This window comes from Cryptomeria japonica, chromosome 3 (assembly GCF_030272615.1).
Source record: "Cryptomeria japonica chromosome 3, Sugi_1.0, whole genome shotgun sequence".
Taxonomy (NCBI): Eukaryota; Viridiplantae; Streptophyta; class Pinopsida; order Cupressales; family Cupressaceae; genus Cryptomeria; species Cryptomeria japonica.
In genome coordinates, this window is record NC_081407.1 from 907,057,062 (window position 1) to 907,079,425 (window position 22,364).

At 35.1% G+C, this 22,364-nt stretch overlaps 1 protein-coding gene across 1 annotated transcript in view; it reads left to right on the forward strand.

Annotated features, from left to right (window-relative positions):
* The window catches only part of LOC131067021 (uncharacterized), a 101,313-nt gene extending 85,493 nt beyond the window's left edge, over positions 1-15,820 (forward strand). The window contains exons 8-11 of the mRNA XM_058001955.1: positions 14,775-14,876; positions 15,058-15,169; positions 15,298-15,360; positions 15,480-15,820. Coding sequence (XP_057857938.1) covers positions 14,775-14,876; positions 15,058-15,169; positions 15,298-15,360; positions 15,480-15,571 — 369 coding nt within the window. The 3' untranslated portion in view covers positions 15,572-15,820. The remainder of the gene's footprint in view (positions 1-14,774; positions 14,877-15,057; positions 15,170-15,297; positions 15,361-15,479) is intronic.
* Positions 15,821-22,364: the final 6,544 nt, after the last annotated feature.

Consider the following 22,364-nt stretch of genomic DNA (forward strand, 5'->3'; position numbering starts at 1 on the left):
TATGTGTTTGCTTGGGTTTGAAGAAGGATGGACGGTTGGAGATTGTTGGAATATGATTCATCGGGTTGACATGGACAGGGATGGGATGGTTAACTCGTAGAGTTTATGGAGATAATGAAAAGTGCTTTTGCCAAGAAAACATGACTCAACGAGTCTTCTTTTGTTGGGGAACTGTAAAATTTAGGTGAAATGCCTATATTTTTTATTTTACACTTTACACTACTGTGAAATATGACCATGCAGTCTGTAGGGGGAGGGAAAGGTCATGGGATCGAATCTCGTGGTGGGGTGTGATATTACTGATTTGGTTTTTAAATTAGGGTTTATTTTTTGTTGGTTCTTTTTCTTCTTGGGTTTTTATTAATGTGGTTTATGCAGTTGCACAAACGCTCTATAAACTGAATTGACTTTAGTTTGGTATTTCAGAAGGTTGTTGGCATAATTTGTTGTAATTGTAACCGGTGCTCTTTCTTTTGTTGCTATTAAATTAATGAATTGAAATTCGGAATTTTAATATGTTTTCTAATTTATAAATATGATGGATTAGATTTTTTATTTATGGTAATTTAATTTAAAGAAAAAATTTAAAGATAATGTTTATAATATTTTTTAAAATGCAATCTGATTCAGGAGTATGAGTTCTCTTCAACTAAGAGCTATTCACTTATGATTATGGCTTCAGGCTTCAGCTAAGAGCTATCCATTCTATTAAAGGGCTTTTATTTATTTTTTATGACTTCATAGAACAACACTTCTAAGTAAATTCTTTTAAAAAAATTGAGATAAATAAAATTGAATAATGAAAAATGAGTATAATCTAACATTCAAAGATGGCCAGGGCTATGTTATTCTGATTTTTCTATATATTTATATTATAAGTTTTATAAATATTAAAAAATTTAAAAAAATATTTAAAAAGAATGATGATTTAAGATTTATGTGAATCTCATATGTTAGCATTATATTTTTTATATTTACTTAAATTTTTATGCATTACTATATATTTTTAATTCTATTGAACAAAAATAATTTAATTTTTATATTATGTTCAATCAAAATGTCTTTCTTTTATATATGAAAATAAATTTTGAGCATGATTTTTATGTTCTGATATAAAAATAAATTTTGAGCATGATTTTTATGTTCTGTGAACATTAATGTTTTTAAAAGTGCACTCCCTATGTTTAAAAGTTTTTTCTTTTTCAAAATTTGAAATTTAGTTGGTGAATTGAAGTCTAAATTTCTAAATTAATTCCTTATGTTTAAAAGATATCCTTTTTTATGTTTTGTGAGCATTAATGTTTTTAAAAGTGCACTCCCTATGTTTAAAAGATTTTTCTTTTTCAACATTTGAAATTTAGGTTGTGAATTGAAGTCAAAATTCTAAATTGATTCCTTATGTTTATGAGATTTTTCTTTTTCAAAAAGTTGAAAATCAATTGGTGAATTGAAGTCTAAATTTCTGAATTAATTAACATTTATATAGTTGATTAAATTTTAAATTCCCATCAAATTATAGAGGTGATAAAAAATTATTTGTAAAAAAAATACACCACATTTTCATTTGTGTTATGTTCTATGCTCATGTTAAATTTTATAATTTTATTCATAGCTTACTTAACTTACTACTTGTAGTCTAGAAGTCATGACAATGATAGTACCATAGCTTAAAACTTCACAATATTCATCACATACACACATGAAATAAAAAGGTCTTCATTATTATTCATAACGAAATTGGATCAACAGAACATTTTTAAATCAAATTGATCACTACAAAAATTATTTTGTATCTTTCTGATAGCTCGTTAGATAATACTTCAGGGTTGGAATATAGTGGATAGGGGGCAATTATCTCCGGAAATGTCTCATTTGTTGGATCACTTAGTGGAGACTGATAGTGTTCTGTAATTTTTTCTCTACTAGGCGTGTGGCCCTTCTTGTTTTGTTTCTCTTTCTGTGATTGAATAAAAAATTTCCTCTCTTTTAGTTAAAAAAACAGAACCTACTTGGGTCAACTTTTGAAAGTATAGATAGGATCATTTCATTTCCTTATTACTATAACATTCCATGTCATACTCATATTTGACTAATGGAGACAAAGTATATTATTTTTCCTTGTTTTTGCAATGTCCAAATCAAATTAAAGCATATGGCTGCATACACCCACTAATCTTGATCCTAGAGTCAGATGAAAGCCATCTAGATTAGATAGTTTAAAACCAATGCAATGTCCACACTTAGATGAAAACCATCTAAGACTAGATAGTTTGGGCATCACACCTTCTAATTTAAATAGTGACTTGATCTTATAGTTAGACAAAAGCCATCTAGATTAGATAGTTTAGGCATTAATAAGACTATTTTAAGACATAAGCAACATATGTTTTTTGTGAGCCTCCCTCAAATAATATCTATTGTGCCTTCAAACAAAGCGAAACCCATCACAGTCAACATTTCAAAGTACACATGGTGATGTGTCCAATGGGATTAAACCATATTAATTTGGCTTACATTTAAATTGATTGAGTGCATATATTTTTTTGAGTCCTAAGTAAACAATCTATAAGCATCATATTTAGTTATATGGCCAAGGCTTCAACAACCATTTCAAAGCTGAATATTATTCTATTAAGTATATTAGGCTTGGTAACGAAATGTGTACAAACTTATATTTATAAAAGAAAATGGGTCATGTCAGTAATCTTAAAATAATCATATGCCTTGATTATGCTTCCACATCTGCAAATCTGTGAACATGACTCGACTATGCCTTCACTTTTGCTGGCAAAATGTCCACGTGCCCTGTCTCTACGTCAACACTTCTGCATGAAATCTACAGCAGCTCATTCACGTGCCTTGTCATTATTGCATGATGTGCATGTTGCCTACATGTCAAATATTCAAATGCTAGGTATTAGGTGTCTCTACGTCAACACTTCTGCATGAAATCTACAGCAGCTTGTTCACGTGCCTTGTCATTATTGCATGATGTGCATGTTGCCTACACGTCAAATATTCAAATGCTAGTTATTAGGTGATATTTTAAAAAAAAATAGTAAAATGGATGTAGGCCTTTTTAATTCATCTTGTTTTCCTATCTGAAAGTTATTTTGTCACATTTCTTGCACAGAATCATTAAGTTAGTTTGAATGGATACTAACTACTGCTGGTGATGTAAATGCAATGGCTTCCAGACTTATCTTCACATGTAGTGAATATAGATGTTCTAACGTCATGTACTAGGGAGATTGCAGTGACATAAAATGGCCAAAACCTGCAAAATTGTGTTGAATAAGAAGATCTTAAGACTGCCTAGAAGTTTTCTCTAGATGCAATGGACTACAGTTCGGTGGTGGGAGCAATGGTTCCATGCTTCTCCTCCTTACAAACAAATGGAATGGGGAAACAAATTCTTCTGTTTTCCTGCAATCATAATACAGTTTAGCAATAAAGTCATGCATAGCAAAAAAAAAATAACATGGAGGCTACTTAGAAATCCTAATCTTCTTCATATTTACTGTTTCTTACCTTTGGCGGACAAGTTGCCAGCATAATACTATAGTCCTACGTGGCGCCATTTCTCTTACCATAACCAATATATTGAGATTCGAAGCCACTCACTATTCCACAATAAAATATTGAAGGTCTTTCTATCGCTCATTAACTATGTAACGTGTCAATACCTCCCAAAGAACACTGCATTTTACAAAACTGACGTATTTTACACATTATATGATGTCAATCCCTACACAAAGTAATTTTCCCATTCTTGAAAAGCATGTGCTAGCTGGAACAACAATAAACAATGGTACAATTTACGCAACGGAATGAATTTTGAATTTAAAAAGCCTCACACTTCACATCAGAAGTGATTTTGGCATTTGAGTGTTACTAGAAACCAGCACAAGGAAAAATGTCGGTGTCAAACATCAAACAATTATTACGGTGGGAGGTTTCCCACCTATAATAGCCTATCGGCTAATTATGTTATGCTGAAAATTTATGGATATTTCTTCTCATCAGAGAACAAAGATCTTGAAGTCATGATACTAACAAAAAATGCAAACCCTAAGTCATCATCACAAAGGCCAACTAGAAGAGGCGAGGTTTCCCTTAGATTCTCCATGAAAACTAAACTTAAACCATTTTGAGAGGAGCTAGGGTCTACTTACCTATTGAATTGTTAATACCTTTGTTCTTCTAAGTTCTATCTCTATTTATCAAGGTTTTAATGAAGCTAATAATGGTACCATCACAAAACTATAAATTGATTTTATTGTGTTTTCTTTATCAGTAAGTTGTGGGTTGAGGGACCACTCCCACATAAAATAACATATCAAACAAAACAAGGCTTCAGATCCATAGGATGGGGAGCAGAGAAAAGAAAGAGAGAAGTGCCCAAAGACAAACTCCAATGGAAGCTACCTTGTAAAAAATCATCGTTCCAAACTAATCAAGCAAACAAACATAACTTTGCTAGATGTCATAGTTCAAAGTAGCTTCATTTATTTATTTCTTTCATTTGATCCTAGTAAGGAGCACTTCCATAGTCCATTGTGAGCCCTCATAAATAGAATCTTGTGCTTCTACTCTTATTTTTTTGCCTCAGATTTCCTTCCTCTTCGCTTACTAATGTTTGGCTTCAAGATCTTACTTGCAATTTGGGTGGTGTTGGTGATATTAGTGCAGACAAGTTCATCTTCATGCTTCAAACTGTCGATAAGGCCAATGTCATGCTCCTCAATGGAAGCATGAAGGAGGAGATCCTCATTTTTAGTAAATTGGGTGTTGTGTTGTTGAGTTTCAACATTATTGTGCAAGAAGTCTGTTGAGTGTCTTGTAAAACCACATGGCATGTAACCACACCACAAATCGAATCTGCATGTACTGAACTAGACCCAACAACTGCAACAAAAGAGGAAGCTTGCAAGGGACAATCCATGAAAATCCCATGGTTCCGCCAAATAAAATCAGCATCACGACTGCCATTTTTATAGACCCATTTTTGGGGGTTAACAATTCTAAGAACAGAAATAGATTTAGCAATACATCTTGAAATTTTGTGCTGCAATTGATTGTGCCTTAAATAGTGCTCGAGAAGGTCCTCTTAATTTATGTATTGCATCCACAACCCATTTGAGGAGTTGATTCTAACCATTTGCAATATAGGCTTGGATACATCAATCATTGCACAAATTGTAGAAAATCTTTTTGAATTGTTGAGAGTTCCCTCATCCAATTTGATAAAATAATTCACTTGATTAACCAAGGTTTCAGTGAGCCCAAAATCACACCTAATCAGAGGGAGATTGTAAAGGCGGCCAGATCAGGATGATGGTAATTCTCACATTGGCTGGGTCAAAGAAGGGAGACCAAGGAGCCATAAACAAACCTGATTTTCCATAGAAACGAGGACCGTTATCCAAAACAAACCTGCAATTAGCAGAGGAGTGGAAGATGACCAGAAGGAGCCATAGTCAAGTAGATCCACTAAGGGAGTTTCCATATTGCACCAATTTTCTTTGCTCCAAACCAAAAAGTCATCCATAGAAAGGTGTTTCCCCATACTTTTAAAAACAATAGATCTAGATCCAAGTTTATCAGAGATATCTTGAATACAATTATCAGAGATGTGAAGATTGAGTGGTTGAGGAGACGAAGTGATCTTAGTATCCCCAAGAGAAAAATACAAGAGGAATCCTAGTTCTAAAAGAGGGGTGGTGGATCAGGAGAAAGTGAGATATTCTCACCCTAAACACCAGGAGAACACATGGCCTTAGCTTTTGTATTTAAGCCTAGGTCCAATAAGGGCAAACTTTCAAAATTTGAAGCTTGCAAAAAAACTGCAATTGTGATAGGGTTTTGAGGAGCTTTTGCAAACACTATAGTGAAACTACACAGACTTTGAGAGCCCCTGTTCAAGTAGGGAGGCCAAAGAAACTACCTGCACCAAGGGTGGGAGCTTTAGACCAATGTTTGTCTTTGCAACAAACTTCACTTGATCAACATGCTTGAGCGGATCGAAAACACCTTCATTGACCACTGCCAACGAATGCCCTATGCCAAACACTTCAGACCTCCTATCACCATTCACTCATCGTTCGCTTACCTTTCACTCTGATATGCTTGTTGGTTGCTCCTCTTTGCTCGCCATTCACTCCTCTTCATGCTCTAGTTGCCTCTCACCAAATTCGTTCGTCATATGTGCAATGTCACTTGCCATCAAGTCACGATTTTATAGTGTTTTGTTATTGTGAAAGGATGAAAATGTGAATCACAATAAGGAAACAAATGCAATGCAAGATTCAAACTCACAATCCACACAATCATAAAATGAAGTCTAAGATCTATGGACAAATCAAATGATAAACAATGATACCAACACAAAGACCTTAGGAGACTCCATTGTTACTTGAGATTTTATTGAATGCTTTGATATGTGGGTTGCTTTTCAAAATAGTATAACCATGATAACACAATGGTATGTCGATGCTTGATAGTTGCTATCTCTTGATTGAGAATGCTCATGAAAGTGATAATTTGATTATAGTATGTGTGCTCAGAAGTGCTAGGAGTACTCTTGATAATTTATGCTAGCTAGGGAGAAATGAATGAGTGGTCTTATTTATAGGCCTCACATAACATTGACCAATGGTAGAAATTAAACTGCAAGATCAATGGTTGAGAAAAATTGAGAGAGGGTGAGACCTATAATGCACATGGATTGATGAGGTGGAAGGATAAGGTGAGGTGTAAATGCATAGAGGAAATAAATAAAACATCTATTTTATTTATTTGAGGTGGGAAAACTAAATAAATTATTTGTATTTATTTAATTTTTAGAGGAAAGTGTTAGCTAATTAAACACAATTTTGAACACCGGCATTGGCATGTGGTGATGGTTAAGTTGTGGTGTTCTTGGCATCACGGTTCAAACCCCATTGGGGTGCTATTGTTGAATGTTTAAATGGGGATGAGGTCCCTCGTTTGTGGCCTCGCCGGTTCATAGCTCCAGGTCAAAGCATTTACCCCTTTAAAAAAAATCTAATTATGAGAGGGAAATTAATTAAATGATAAAATTATTTAATTAATATTAAGATAAAATGGTAAAATTAATTAAATATTTAATTAATTATGGATAGAAAAGGCTAATGAAATAATTAAATAATAAAAAATTATTTAATTATTAGAAAAAAAATTGATTTAATTAAATAATTTAGAAATTATTTAATTAATAAAGGATAGAAGAATAATGCTATGGATGACAAGATCAAAATGCATTAGTCATTTTTAGATGTCTGCAGTTATGTTAGTATTTTAAAATTCGACATGCTCTCAAGTTCTTGTAGCAAATGAGTAACTTTGCATGATACTCAAGACAAGCCTGCTGCATAACTCATGAGTATTGCACAAGTTACTTGGAAAATCTCTATAGAGGCTCACTCACACTTGGCAAGTCTGACAGGAAAATTCATATGCTGCATAATTTTGTCAATATTTATTATTTTTGTCTTCCATAATTTGGATCATGGCGGTGTGAATTTATTGTCAGGTGATTAGAAGGTTTTCATGAAAAACAACAAAATTATAAAAATCAATATATGCTTGTCTTAAAAAGAAAAAATTAAAATACTTTTGGGTTGTAGCAGATGGAAAAACAGTGTCAGAAAAATACATGTAGTCTCTATTCTTTAAAAGACCAAAATGTAACTTGTAGCCACCTCCTAATGATCATTTCCATTTGAGTTCAGCCAAAATTAGAGGAGAGTGCAGGTAGCCTACATTGTAGAGGCATGTCTAAGATCTAGACACATAAGATGTGGAATTTAGTTTAGTAAACTCTTTAAAATTTAGAGTTTCATTGATCCTAGCAGAATTGTCAATTCAAGCAGGCAACCATTGTGCAATTGCCAAGTGACGTAGGTAGCAGTTGCTTAGTTGCCAATATTTTGGGGGCAGTTTCAAAAACCTCCACAACTGTTATTATTTGACATCCATATAATGCACAGTTCATTCCCACCATTTTCATTATGAGATGATTTCATTATGTGATGACAAATTTTTAGAGTAACAGCTATAGACTATGTTTCTTCCCTTCTAAGCCATTTCAGCTTCTTACTCAATTTTCTAGATGTGTAGGAGTGTAGAAGACCTTTAAGAAGCTATTGTATGGAGGCTTGTTGAGTAAGATTTGATATGCTACAATGTAATAAGTAATAACCACCCCTAATTTTTTTTTTTGAAATTGTCAACTGCATTGAAGCTACAATGCAATGGCCTTATCACTTTTTGATCTCCCGATTCTCGAGATGAGCAAGGTGAGAGCATGCAGTGTATAGGGACACACCAATGATATAGAATGCAGCAAAATGAATTGATCTAATTAACTAAGCACACAAAGTGGCAAAGCTAGCCTAGTCTACACTTCTTCAGTGGAGTGTGTTATTGCAATAACTGAAAGGAAGCACTTCCATGCTTATTCAGAGAAGCATGCAATTACAATAAGCATAGCCAGTCCTCAGTTGTTTAGCAAAGTTCAATCACAATCACAATCATTTCTTGCTTATTTAGCAAAGTGCGACATAGGCATAGTCACGTCTGTCTTATTCAACAGAGTGCAATTACAATTGTATTGAGGCTAGTTGAGTAAGATTTGGATTGTTACAATATAATAACCACCCCTAATTTTCTTTGGAATTGTCAATTGCATTGAAGCTACAATGCAATGTCCTTATTACTTTTTGATCACCCAATTTTCAATGTTCAAGGTGAGAGCATACAGTGTATAGGACGGACCACACCAATGATCTAGAATGCAGCAAAATGAATTGATCTAATTAGCTAAGCACACAAGGTAGTGTTGTGCTTTTTGCACACACACCCCGTCTTGGATGAGGGACCCCCGTCATTGCCCTTCTGCCTGCCCAAATGAGAGAGAACCCCTCCATTACCGCCCAGGATGTTACCAGCAAAACACATCAACCGTTGAGCTATCCCGTAGTCATGAACTGACATTTGGAACCTTGAGGTTGTCCCCTTTAATCAGCTAGCATTAGGGATTCCTTATACAAGAGAGGATAGGATACTCATCGAGAACATTCTATTCTGCGTTGGCTAGATATAGTTGTAGCAATATGATTTTAGCCACGTCAACAGGTAGCAAAGCTAGTCAAGTCTATACTTCTTCAGTGGAGTGTGTTAATGCAATAACTGAAAAGGAACACTTCCACACTTATTCAATGAAGTGTGCAATAACAACAAGCATAGCCAGTTCTCAGTTGTTTAGCAGAGTTCAATCACAAGCACAATCATTTCTCGCTTATTTAGCGGGGTGCAATTACATAAGCACAGTCACTTCTCGGTTATTCAACAGAGTGCAATTACAGTAGGTACAACTACTTCTACTTATACAGTTGGGTCTGCAATTACATTAAAGTACAAGATAAAACCACTTGCAGTGCTACCATCCAAGGTATTACAAGATAATATGAATTGCATTGCAAATCATCATTAGAGAATATAAGCTTGTTGATGTTGAGATAAAATCTGATCACAAATCTCAACTGCTGGAACACTCAAATTGAAGCCATGTAGCATAGGAAAACAATGTATTCAAGTACCGACATAAATGTATATCTTTGATGGATGATACTAGTGGCTGATGCAGTTCTACTTCTAATACACTTTGTTCTTGCTGGTAAACAGGAAAATCAGTACTGACCACGTTGAAAACGCACTATAAACTGTTGTAGACAACACAAACTAGAATTGGAGGACCACTCCAGAACCTCTGTACACAAACCTGAACATACTGAATGAAGTTATCTATCAACTGATAATGAAAATCAAACATTCACGAACTCAAATTAAAGCCATATAACATAGGAAAACAATGTATTCAAGTACCAACATAAATGTATACCTCTGATGGATGATACTAGTGGCTAATGCAGTTCTGATACACTTTGTTCATGTTGGTAAACAGGAAAATCAGAACTAAACATATTGAAAACGTACTGTAAACTGTTGTAGAGAACACAGATTAGACTTGAAACACCACTCCAAAACCTCTATACACACACCTGAACATAGTGAATGAAGTCATCTGTCAACTAATAATGAAAATCAAACATTCACAGGACTGTAACAGCATGCTGTTCGCTGATATTGTAGGTACAGCCAATACATTTCACCTTAACACTCACCACACAGTCTTTTTTCCATCCAACAAGGACTTGGGATTATCAGATAACTGCTAGCCACCTCCAAACAAGAAGGAATAAGCATCATGCAGTAGGTGTTTCATCAGCCACCATTCTCACGCCCCATCCATGAGTGTTACAACCTCCTTAGAAAAGGCATGGATCAATAACACCTCAATCTATCCTTTTAAAGCCTAGGGCCTGCACAAATATCATTAGCAGCAACTAAAACAGTAGGAAAAATGATTTAATTACTCAACAAGAACACACCCAAATGGACAACCAGAAAAGGAGGGTACAACGAACATGTAAAGCACTGGTACGACCAGCATGAAAAACTTCAAAAACACTCCTGGCAATTGAAATAATTACGCAAAACAAAGTTAAACCCTTGCAATTTAGAACACACACAAAATATCCATTTTTTAAAACAATTGGAAAAACTTCACTTGCAGGCACAGTTGTGGCTCTTGTACGAAACCACCAAGACTAGCTAGGGGGGTTTTTATCTTCAAATCCACTATGTTCAAGAGGATTTTTGTCCTCAAGAAAATTAGAGATGAACACAGGTTCTCTCAAATGTAAAAGTAAATACCAAATCATGTCTAACCTCAACAGTGAGATCTTAACCTCCTTTTATAACATTCTGGAAAAAATAAAATAATAATTTTCTCCTTTCCCTTCAGAAGCTCCTTTCTTAAAATTAAATAATAAACCTTTTATGAGAGCAAAGTCCCTCATGTGCCAAGGTGTCCCCATGTAGGCAGAACTTAAATCACTTTTAAATAAATAATTATACCTTTGTTGCCTTTTTAAAATTTCCTCCTTAGGACAACTTAAGTTATAATTATTTAATAATTTAATTATTCACCCAAATTGTGGAAAGCATCAAAATGAGATACATATGAATTTGTGGCCATACCATATTGTCTCTGAAGACGTAGGATGATGATCTAAAGCAACTTGGCATTTGTCTATAAATAGCTTGCTTCTTTAAGAAGTTTGGAGAGCTCCAAAAGGATGGAATTGCATTCTAAAAGCATCATGAGGCTCACCAAGATTACCTAAACTCATTTCCATGAACAAAATCACTACTTGATCCATGGATAGGAAACTCTGCGAATACTCATCGAGTTGTGAATATTCATGGGTTTTTCAACCACGCAAGTAATCACAAGGTTAACTAGCACTTGTTCACCACTGATTTTTGCTTGAAATCTCACAGATTTTTGCAGGAAACTCACAAGGTTTTAGGTGAGTATTTGGAGATAAATCGCGACATAGATCAAAGATGTCAAAAGGGTCAAAGCCGCAAGTAAAAAATGCATTGAGAGGGTACACGGGCCAAAAACATTTTGAAAGAGGAAAAAAGTGAGTTTAACCCATTGACAATAAAAAATGCTATCTGAAAGTGTTTGGGAAGTTAAACATGGGTTTAGAGTCTAGACGCATTTTTGATGTGGATTTTTATCTAATTAGCTCTACATTCACCCCTTCACAAACTCAAATAGCAGCAAGCACGATTTTGATAGCAAATTGGGAAGATTTTTTAAGCGCTTTGAAGAAGAATTTCGGATTGCAACAAGGTAGTTCTAATTTTATTTTTTCCTTTTTTTCCTAAGCATTTAAATTTATGAATGATTTATATTTTATAAAAAAAATTGTATAATAAATCAAAATGATTCTGATTCATCATTGTATTTGTCAAAATTTGTACATATGATTTTCATCTAATTAGCTCTACATTCACCCCTTCACGAACTCAAACAGCAGCAAGCACGATTTTGATAGCAAATTGGGAAGATTTTTTAAGCGCTTTGAAGAATAATTTCGGATTGCAACAATGTAGTTCTAATTTTATTTTTTCCTTTTTTTCCTAAGCATTTAAATTTATGAATGATTTATATTTTATAAAAAAAATTGTATAATAAATCAAAATGATTCTGATTCATCGTTCTATTTGTCAAAATTTGTACATATGATTTTCGCTGATTTTTTTATTTTTTTTCTAATATAGGGGTTCCGATTTAGGTCTTAAGGTTAATTTTCATTTTTTAAAATTTATCAAATTGGTTAATTCAATTGGCATTTAACCATATTTCAATTAAATATTTTAAATGTATTTTAATTTTACATGATTTAAAAAAACTCATGTTCGACTCCAAATAATTTTTTTTTTATCACTATTTTTCTTTGCTATCAATATTGTAGATTAATATATAATCACAATTGCATCCGGCTTCGCATCTAGTTAAACCTTAGCAAGTGCAAGTTAGACCGTTGGAAGGAGACCCCCAATAGTTGTGACCCTGCTTGGAAATATGGCATAATGAGATCAATACAAGGGAGCAGTATTTGTACCTAGTGCATGAAGAGGCTTAGAGGAGGCATCAATTGCCTCAAATACAATCTTGTAGGCTTTTCTTGATGTGATGCTAAGCCATGTCAAGCAGCCACTAAAAAGGTGAAATGAGAGATGATAACCCTTCTTGCAGCACTAGATGAAAAGAAATTTGAGAGAGAAAAGACACAAGCAACCATACAAGAAATCATTGCTCCTAATTTGTCAAGAGAATATGAGGTGGATACACAAGGCATTGTGGCCTCTGGTAGTCCACGTGTATGTGTCTCCTCTTCGAGCAACGTTTAGTTGCAAGGGTTTTTTGTGCTTAGAAATGAACCAGGATCGCAACCTTCATTGGAAGCTACTAGGTGGAATAGGGAGGTGCACAAAGAAGTTGATAAGGCTTGTGTAATGTTTTGGTATTATAACAACCTCCCCTTCAACGTTGCAAGGAGGCCATATTGGGAGTGTTTGGTGACAGCATTTACAGTTGTAGGAAAAGGGTACAAGGCCCCCACTCCAAAAGATTTAAGTGGCCAATTACTCAAAGATGCTATCATAGATACAAAACAAATTGTTGAAGATCAAAAGAAGCAATGGCAAAAGTTTGGATGCACAATTCTTTCAAATGGATGGACAAATGGAAGGAACCGCACTCATTAAGTTTTTAGTGGCTTCAAATGGTGAGTTGGTTTTTCTGAAGTCAATTGATGCCTCCAACATAATAAAGAATGCAAAAAAATTGAACTTGATGTTGGAGGACGTTGTTTTAGAGGTGGACATAGAAAATGTTGTCCAAGTTGTTACTGACAATGCAACGGCATATTTGGTGGCTAGAAGATTGCTTCAAGAAAGGCATCGAACACTTTTTTGGACCCCTTGTTCATTGCCTTGAACTTCCTTTGGAGGACATAGGCAAAATTGATTAGATGAGACCAATTGTAGAAGAAGCAAGTGATATAACAAAATATATATAATCACCCATGGGTTCTTCAATTGATGAGAGATCACACCAAGAGGAAAGAGCTTATATGATCGAGTGCTACAAGGTTCACAACTAAATTTCTAACGTTGCAAAGTATTTTTAGTTTATTGACTCCCTTAAAGCATATGTTTGTGAGTCAACCATGAGTAGACTCAACTTATTCAAAGAAGGCTGCTGGACAAAGGATTGTAAAAATAGTTTTTGATGGTGATTTTGCAACTAGAGCTATAGAGATTGTCAAGGTAACTTCAACTTAATTTAATTTTCAAATTGAATCCTTTATTTTAAAACTTGAGAAGTATTTTATTTCATTGTAAGTTGTAATTTAAATTTGCTTCCACTTTGTACTTTGTAGGAAACTAAGCCATTGGTGAAGTTTTTGCACTTGGTGGATGGTGAGAAAAATGCATAGGATATATTTATGAAGCCGTTCATTGAAATCTATTTCGATATTTTTTAATTTTTTAAGCATTTTAGTATTTTGCATTATTTAAAGCAGTATACCAATCATGTGTGTGTATATATGCTATCTCCAAGTACCCCACTTCCAATGGCTTTTTAAAGAATGTATCAATACTCATCACCATCTCCCTTGCCTATATTAATCCTCATCTCTTGGTGACTATGATCAGAAATGTCTTAGCTACACCATTCTATTTGGACCGGGCATATTCAGTAAACATGGCAGTATTACATACACAGCAATGAAGATGAATTATAGTTAGCATGAGCATCAACATACCTATACTAATCCTCATCTCTTGGCAACTATGGTCAGAAATGTCTTAGCTACACCATTCTATTTGGATTGGGCATATTCAGTAATCATGTTAGTATTACATACACAGCAATGAAGATGAATTATAATTAGCACGAGTATCAACATACCTTTACTAATCCTCATCTCTTGGTAACTATGATCAGAAATGTCTTAGTACACCATTCTATTTAGATGGGGCATATTCAGTAAGAATGTTAGTCATATATAGTATTACATACACAGCAATGAAGATGAATTATAGTTAGCACGAGCATCAACAGGCTTGTGATTATAACTGCCATGTCATGAAAAAAAAGATCTCTTCTTTGACAGTTGGTTCTTGACCATACAATTATGTGTTCCACATACCAGCACATAAAGCAAACCAGTTATTTATAATTATTTTGTTCTGCTACTAAAATTAGGTACCCTCGTTGCAATATGAAAAAAACATCTTCATTTGTTTTTCTTGTATATTAGGTACAATCTCATACTGCAGATGTAGAAAGAAAAATTGAAGGCCAAGGACAATGGAGTCTTAGTCCAGACATTGATCTTATTTTTACACCAGGTCATACAGAGGTAAGTAATTAAAATAAATCTAGATATGACATTAAAAGTAGATGCATTATGTTATTTCTAAAAATGCAATTGTCGGACATTATTTTATTATTTTATTCTTTTACACTAATTTTGTCAAAGAAAAACTTGAACGTTTAATCTCTCCATGGAGTAAAATGCTGTGCTGAAAAATTTCTTCCAGGGCTGCGTCTCACTCTTCTATAAGCCACTCAAGGCCCTATTCACAGGGGATCATCTTTTTGCTTCAGCCGATGGTGAATTGGCCATTTCAAAAATTTATAACTTTTACTCAGGTAAAAAATTATATCTTGTCCCATCTTTTTAGCACAAGTGATAAAGCAACATTTCATTGGACACTTACAACAGTGACTGAGAAATGATGAAATTTTACATTCTCACAATATATAACTTGTTAAAGCAGTAGAAAAACAACTGGAGAACATCCAATCTCTTTTGCAACTGGACTTCGTCTGGATTTTGCCAGGTTTGAATTTTTTAATGCAGTTATTTAGAAATTCTGTCAGAATTATTGGTTAAGGGATTTTACCAGGTTTGTATTCTGGTGACTAAAAGTTTGCCAATGCTCAAATGTATCTTTTACAGGGCATGGTAGGAGAATTGAATTTAAGAGTATCAATGAGAAAAATGCAGCAATTGAGAAACTACTCATGAAATATTCTCTTCAGTTAGTCTGACCTTTATGCTGAAATCGAGTAATTTTCAAAGGCACGGCTCTCTTACTGACAAAAATGTTACAAAGCACGTGATATATTAATGCATGTTTATTTTTAACCAAAGTTTGTTTGCCCCATATATAAAATAAGGGTCCAACAAGAACATTCAAATTGCATGTTAGTAAAATTTATAAACAACAGTAACGTATGCATGAGTATATTCGACGTTCTGAATTTGTATATTAATATGATTATGACATTGTATAATAAGGCTTGTCTCTGTTGTGGATGCTGCAAAAAATTGTATCTTCTCCCATCATTTTAGTGCTAGTGATGCTAATTTGCAAAACAACATTCCATTGGACACTTACAACAGTAACTGACAGTTGATAAAATTTTGCATGCTCACAAATGTACCAATATGACCCACTAATGCAGTAGAAAAACAACTGAAGAACATTCAATCTCCTTTGCAATTGGGCTTTCTCTGGATTTTGCCTGGTTTGAATTTTTCAGTGCAATTATTTGGGATGTCTGTCAGAGTTGTTGGTTAAGGTGTTTGTGAAACAATATTCATTTATGTATTCTCGGTGACTAAAATATTTGCCAATGCTCAAGTGTGTTTCTTAAAGGGTATGGTAGAAGGATTGATATTAAGAGCATTAATGAGAAATTTTCAGCAACTGAGAAACTACTCATGAAATATTCTTTTCAATTAGTCTGAACTTTGTGCCGAAATCAAGCAATTCCCAAAAAGAGGGCTTGCTTACTGTGAAAAAGTGTTACAAAGCATGGATATATTAAGCAGTGTTTAAACTCAATGTATGTTTATGGTGCAGGAGCACCTAGGACTTAGGCTCATAGTCCTTTCACAATTTTGGCTTGTACTGACCTTAGCCAAGTCAGGTTCCTAATAAGGACTCTAGGAGGGTCCAAGGAGTGTGTGTGATGTTTGTTTTGAGTCAAGTGTAGGCCTAGTTGAGTTGGTTTTCTTCCTAGGTTTGCACTTTGTGAATAGGTAGTGGTTTGAGTAGTTGAAATGACCTTCTTGATGGTCAAAAGTGGCATAACTTGGTGTGAGCATTAGAGAGGTATAGAATGGTCTTAGGAATGCTTAAAAAGTCATGAGTAATGACTTGAAGTAGGTTGCATAGGTCGGCAAAGCAAAAAGTGGAAAGTTGTAAAAGTTGTCATGACAACTTTTCTCCTAAAAAGTGCTTAGCGGTGGAGTTAGGGATAGCACAACGCCTAGAATGCCTCCACACATGGGGAAGACTATTTAAACCTCCTCTTGCACGGTTACCAAGGTTGGAAGTTTAATTTTGTAAGATTAACAATCTGAAACTACTCATTTTTGGACTGTTATCACAGTTTTGGTCTTATTTTGCATAAAATGTGAATGATAATGGATTGAATCCATTGATCCAGTTATGGATTGAAGTTCTTTGGTGTGTTTTAGTGTCATTTGTTTCATTTCAAGCTTAGTAGATAGGGTGTGTTAGTGTTTTCATTGTTTTGTTTCCAATCAGCCAGTTTTGGCTTGTAAATAGCAATTTCATGTAAAATGGTTGCCCCATAAAATCCCTCCGTGCTACTATCACCGCCTATTGGGACATGGAAGGCAACCCCTTGTATAGTGTATATATTTAGGGAGGAGTTCTGGAAGTGAAGATTGATATGGTTACCACCTTGTTCTAGGCGAGTCCAGGAGCAACTTAGTTAGAGAAGACAGGGTGAAATTTGAGAGCATAGTGCAGAGGTGGACACAAAACCTTAGCCTAATCATTTGGAGAGTTTCAAAAGGTCCATACAAAGTTTCCACTACAAGGAGAAGCCTTGACAAGACCTTCACATGCCTATTTCACTAAATTGATCAATCACTACTGGTTAGGATGCCTAGAAACCCTTCAAAACCCTCATTTTTGGGTTAGGACATGGTATGGCAAGTTGGGAAACCAAAACCACCAAAATATCTTGGGGATAGGTGAATGATTGAAGAAAAACAAACCTTGTTGCAGGGTCTTTTGGACCATTTTCCTCTAAACCCTCAAAAACCGGATTTTGGAGGTCTAATAGGGGCTCATTCCTTGTAGCCCTTTTCCTAGGCAAAATGGTGAAATTGGTAGGAAAGATAATGAATGCAAACCACAATTGGACCCAAATGCAATTCATTCCATATTAAATGCTACCTCCACACCTCTGCAATGACTCACAACAGTATGGGGGTGAAACTGACAAGTTGTCGTCGGGATAGCATAATTGAGCATATGGAAGTCACTTGTTAATGGTAGGGTTCCTAGTTAAACACTTATTGCAAACACCTTGAGATTGGCAAGGAGAAAACCCTATAAGAGATTGAGAAGGACTTGGAGGTCTTGGAGCATAGCTAGACCTGGAGAGGTTGGTGGAATTGAGCAACGCCAACTAGGTGAAGTGCGAGCAAACTAGGTATACCCCATCAGTTTACCCTGTATGTAAAATAAGGGTCCAGTAAGAACATTCAAATTGCATATTTCTAATATTTATAAAACATCAGTAATGTGTGCGTGGGTATATTTGACATTTTGAATTTGTATATTAATAATATGATTATCACATTGTCCCATAAGGCATGTCTCTGTTGTGGATGTTGCTTTGTACAGCTATCTGGTGATTGTATCTTATCTTTAATCAACCACTGTCTCATTGTGATGCATAAATATAACTATCTTCAATAAAAATTGATTTGGAGATTCATTAACACAATTTAGCTTGCTTCTTAGTTTATTAGCATTGAACCTTTCTCCTAGAGGATGCATGTAGACAAGGTAATCGTGTTCCTTCTGGAGGATACACTCAATGGACAAGGTGACCTTTCTTCTTTCAGAGGTTGCACAAACGGTGTAGACAAGATATGGTTTAATGTCACAGCCCACAGGTATTCCACACTTTAAAAAAAAAGTATAATTATGACATTGTATGATAAGCCTTGTCTCTGTTGTGGATGTTGCTTTGTATGGATATCTGTAATACAATCCCACCGCTGTCATTCTGATACATACATATAATTGTCTTGAACAAGACTAATTTGGAGGTTCAATAACATAATTTAGTATACTTCTTAGTGAATTAGCTTTGGACCTTTCTCCATCTGGAGGATGCACATACAAATTGTGGACAAGGTAACTGCCTTCCTTCTGGAGAATGCACTCATTTTATGGACAAGGTGACTTTTATGTTTTCTCCTTTTGGAGATTGTAGCATTTCGTGACCAAGATATGGTTTAACGTCACAATTGGAACACAGTTAAAAAAATAAACTGTGAAGATACTAACTATGCCAAGAAGAGGGGAACGCACGGAAACATATTCTCTGTGAATCAATATTTGCGTATGTATCCTTGGTGACTAAAAATTTGCCAATGCATTAAACTTATGTTTTACAAGGCATGGTAGTGTTGATGTGTTTTTTAGGCACATGCAAACACAAAATAAAATACCTAAGTATCTTATCCTCTCTTGAATAAAATCTCTTGGATACTGAAGATTAGCTTAAGGATCACCCAAAAAGACTCCAAGGTTCATATATGTAGGATCACTACGTGTGGATAAGCTTAGTTGATCGTTCTGATTGTTGTTTCATCAATGGGCATTTATGGTTCAAAAAGATTTCATGAAGTGATTGGCAGATGATATGCAATGAAGTTTCTTCCTAAGACTACTAAATGATTATCAAAAAAAATGGCAAAAGATGAGGGTTTAGAGAAATTATAAGCTATGAATGAATGAAGAAATGACACAAGTGAAACTCAACTAGTTATTGCATCACCATAGCTTGAACAACTCCACTAGAACTAGTGCAATCTTCTAAGGATGTTTAGAGATTTTCAAGTCACTACTAATCATAGACACCATTAGTTGAATGCATATCAATGATTGAGCAATGATCAAACTTAAACAATTCAAGAGTTCTAGTTGACCACACAAGGCTCGCTTACAATCAGCAAGAAAGCTAGTGGTATGAATAACGAGTTTCATAATATATCAAGTGCAACATTTCATCATTTAATCTAAACACTAAAACTAACATCAAAGATTGACTTGAGTTGACAAAAGAACCATGCAATAATCTTCAAGGATTGAGCAAAAACACCATAACTTCAATGTTTCATTGATCCAATAGCCATACAACAACAATTCTTCAAGTCTTTCTGTTGCCAATATTCTAACACTATTACTCTCTCTTCTACTCTATTGCTATTACTAACATCATTAACATTGCTATTAACCATTACAAATGAAATGAGTGGAGCTTATATAAGACTCCCAAATACAGTGAAGGGTCGAGATCGAATGAAGATCAAGGGCCAAGACCTTGCCACCTAAACCCTAATTAGGGTTTAATACAAATGGAAACCCTATCAAGATAATCATCATCATGAATCAACTAATGAGAAGACAACATGTGCCTACACGAAAATCAAGGAAGCATTTTCCAATAGGGAAATGAAATGCCAAGTGGAATCATAACAAACTTGCTTCTAGAACTTTGTTTCCTTTCTCCTTCTCCTTTCTGGCATATTCAATGAATCTGGACGTCATACTTTCAACTTCAAAAATTGGAATCTCAGGTAGATTCCTCATACATTCTTCTAGGTGGATTACTTCATCAAAGGCTGCAAGAAGTGTTATCTCTCATCCATGCTCAAGTTCTTATGTCTTATCAATAAGGAACATAGTGGCATGCATAAGATCCAACTGGTTGTTTGTGATTGGTCCACCTTTCCACCTTCTCCTTGAAAGGTAACTTTTATCCTGCCCTCCAATTCTTGAATGTCCACATCTGTTTCAATTTCTGCCCTTTTGTCAAGAATGATGCACATCACCTCAATTATCTTGTCATGAATAGGATGGACAGTATCTTCAACTTGACTACATGTGTTAGTAATGTCTTCAAAAAGGAGTTTCTTCATTTGAAGCAAGGTCAACCACTGTAACAGATTAGGAGTTGATTATTTTCTAATTACCCATTCTTGTGCCAGTACCTGTCTAGGTGTTTTCCTTATTGCTTGCAATACTGGAATGGTGACGTCCTTAGCATGAGCGAAGGCATCAACTATCACCATGAGGTCATGAACTATCTCAAGAACTCAAATGGCTCTACCAAGTATTTTCATCATATTTCTTACAAACTCATTAGCCATTGTGAAGGATTTGTTGATCCATGCCTCTAGAAGTTGTGTTGAGTTTCTCATTTTCTCCATATGATCAACTGACTCTGCGGGAAGCAAGGGACGTGGTGTGGTTGTCGGACTTTGATGTGTCAATGGTTGCTGAAATGTTGAACACAGTTCCTCCATGAATTTAGCTTCTTTTCTAACCTTTTGTTCTTCTCTATTTAGGCCTTTAGCTTCTCATTGACCGCCTTCACTGAGTCAGTTGCTTCCTTCATGGCTTGCTCAGAAGTAAGTGGACCTAAGTCAAATGTCTCCAAATCATATTCCTCTGACATAATCTCATCCTCATATTTATCTACCGTTGGAGTGGCAATCTATATCTTTCTGGAGCTTGCATCATCTCTTATTATTTTAGACATATTTGGAGCTTTCTTTCTCTCAATGACTTCTTGAGGTCCATTTAGAAGACTTTCTAAATCAAATGCTTGTTCTTCTTCTTCCTCTATTACCTCTTTGGTAGCCTCTCTTTGAGCCATTCGGGGATAGAAGATCTTCCTTCTTTTACTTGCACTTCTTTGGGCAATGGTTCATTCCTGGGAGGGGAAGTTACTTCATTATCGTCTCCTTGTTCTTCATTATCACAAATTTGGATGGGAAGAGCTGGATTCGATGATTCTTGTGGCATTTTTCCTTTATCTTGTCTATCATTCCTGTCATTCTATATTGTAGACTCCATTGATTCATCTACTTCGTGGACCATGCCTCCATCTATTCTTTGATCTTTGCCTTGATTTTATTTCTCGTGTCTAGAAGAAGCGCTAGGAGGCTGATCGGAATTTGTATTTTGCTTCTTCTTGGATGCTTATTTCTTTTCTTGTTCATTCTTCATTTTTTATCCTTTGGAATGAGAGGTTCTCTCACTGACACTTGCCCTTTCTTCTTCTTTTGTCCTTGTCTCCAAATTGAATGTCATTGTCACATCTTGCTCCTTCAATTTCTGATGTTGAATATCTACCCATCTTCGTGTGTGTGCAAGTCAAAACTTGATTCATCAATTCCCTCAAATCTGTGAGTTCTTTTTCATCCCAATTAATCTTTATTCCTTTATCCTCCATCTCATAGGTAGATTGGATATATTCATTAATTCCCTCAAATCTGTGACTTCCTTTTCATCCCAATTAATCTTTATTCCTTTATCCTCCATCTCATAGGTACATTGAATATATCTACCACTATCTTGTGCTTGATCGGCCACTATAGATTTTGCATTTCCTGATGAGTTCAAGAGGCAATCGGGAATGCATCTTCTTTATCTCTAGGTCATCTTGTGCGTTCATCCAAAAATCTTATGCTTATGCTTTCTTCTGGCCATTTCTTCCACATTACCATAGGGATCAAAATTATTCCTCGAATCAAATGGTGTAAACAAATAGAGAGATAACTCTGGCTCGGCATATTCAGCTACTTGGAGGGAAGGACAAACTTCTATTGAATTCCCAAGTGAAATGGAATTAGTGATGGCACCTCTGTGTTTGTACCTCAATGACCTGGTACATGCTAACAATTGTCTTGCCACCTCAAGAAGTACTATCATGTATGTGGGATAACATGGCAACCTATAAGGAGGGGAAGGACATCCTTGGATCCTTCTATATGTGA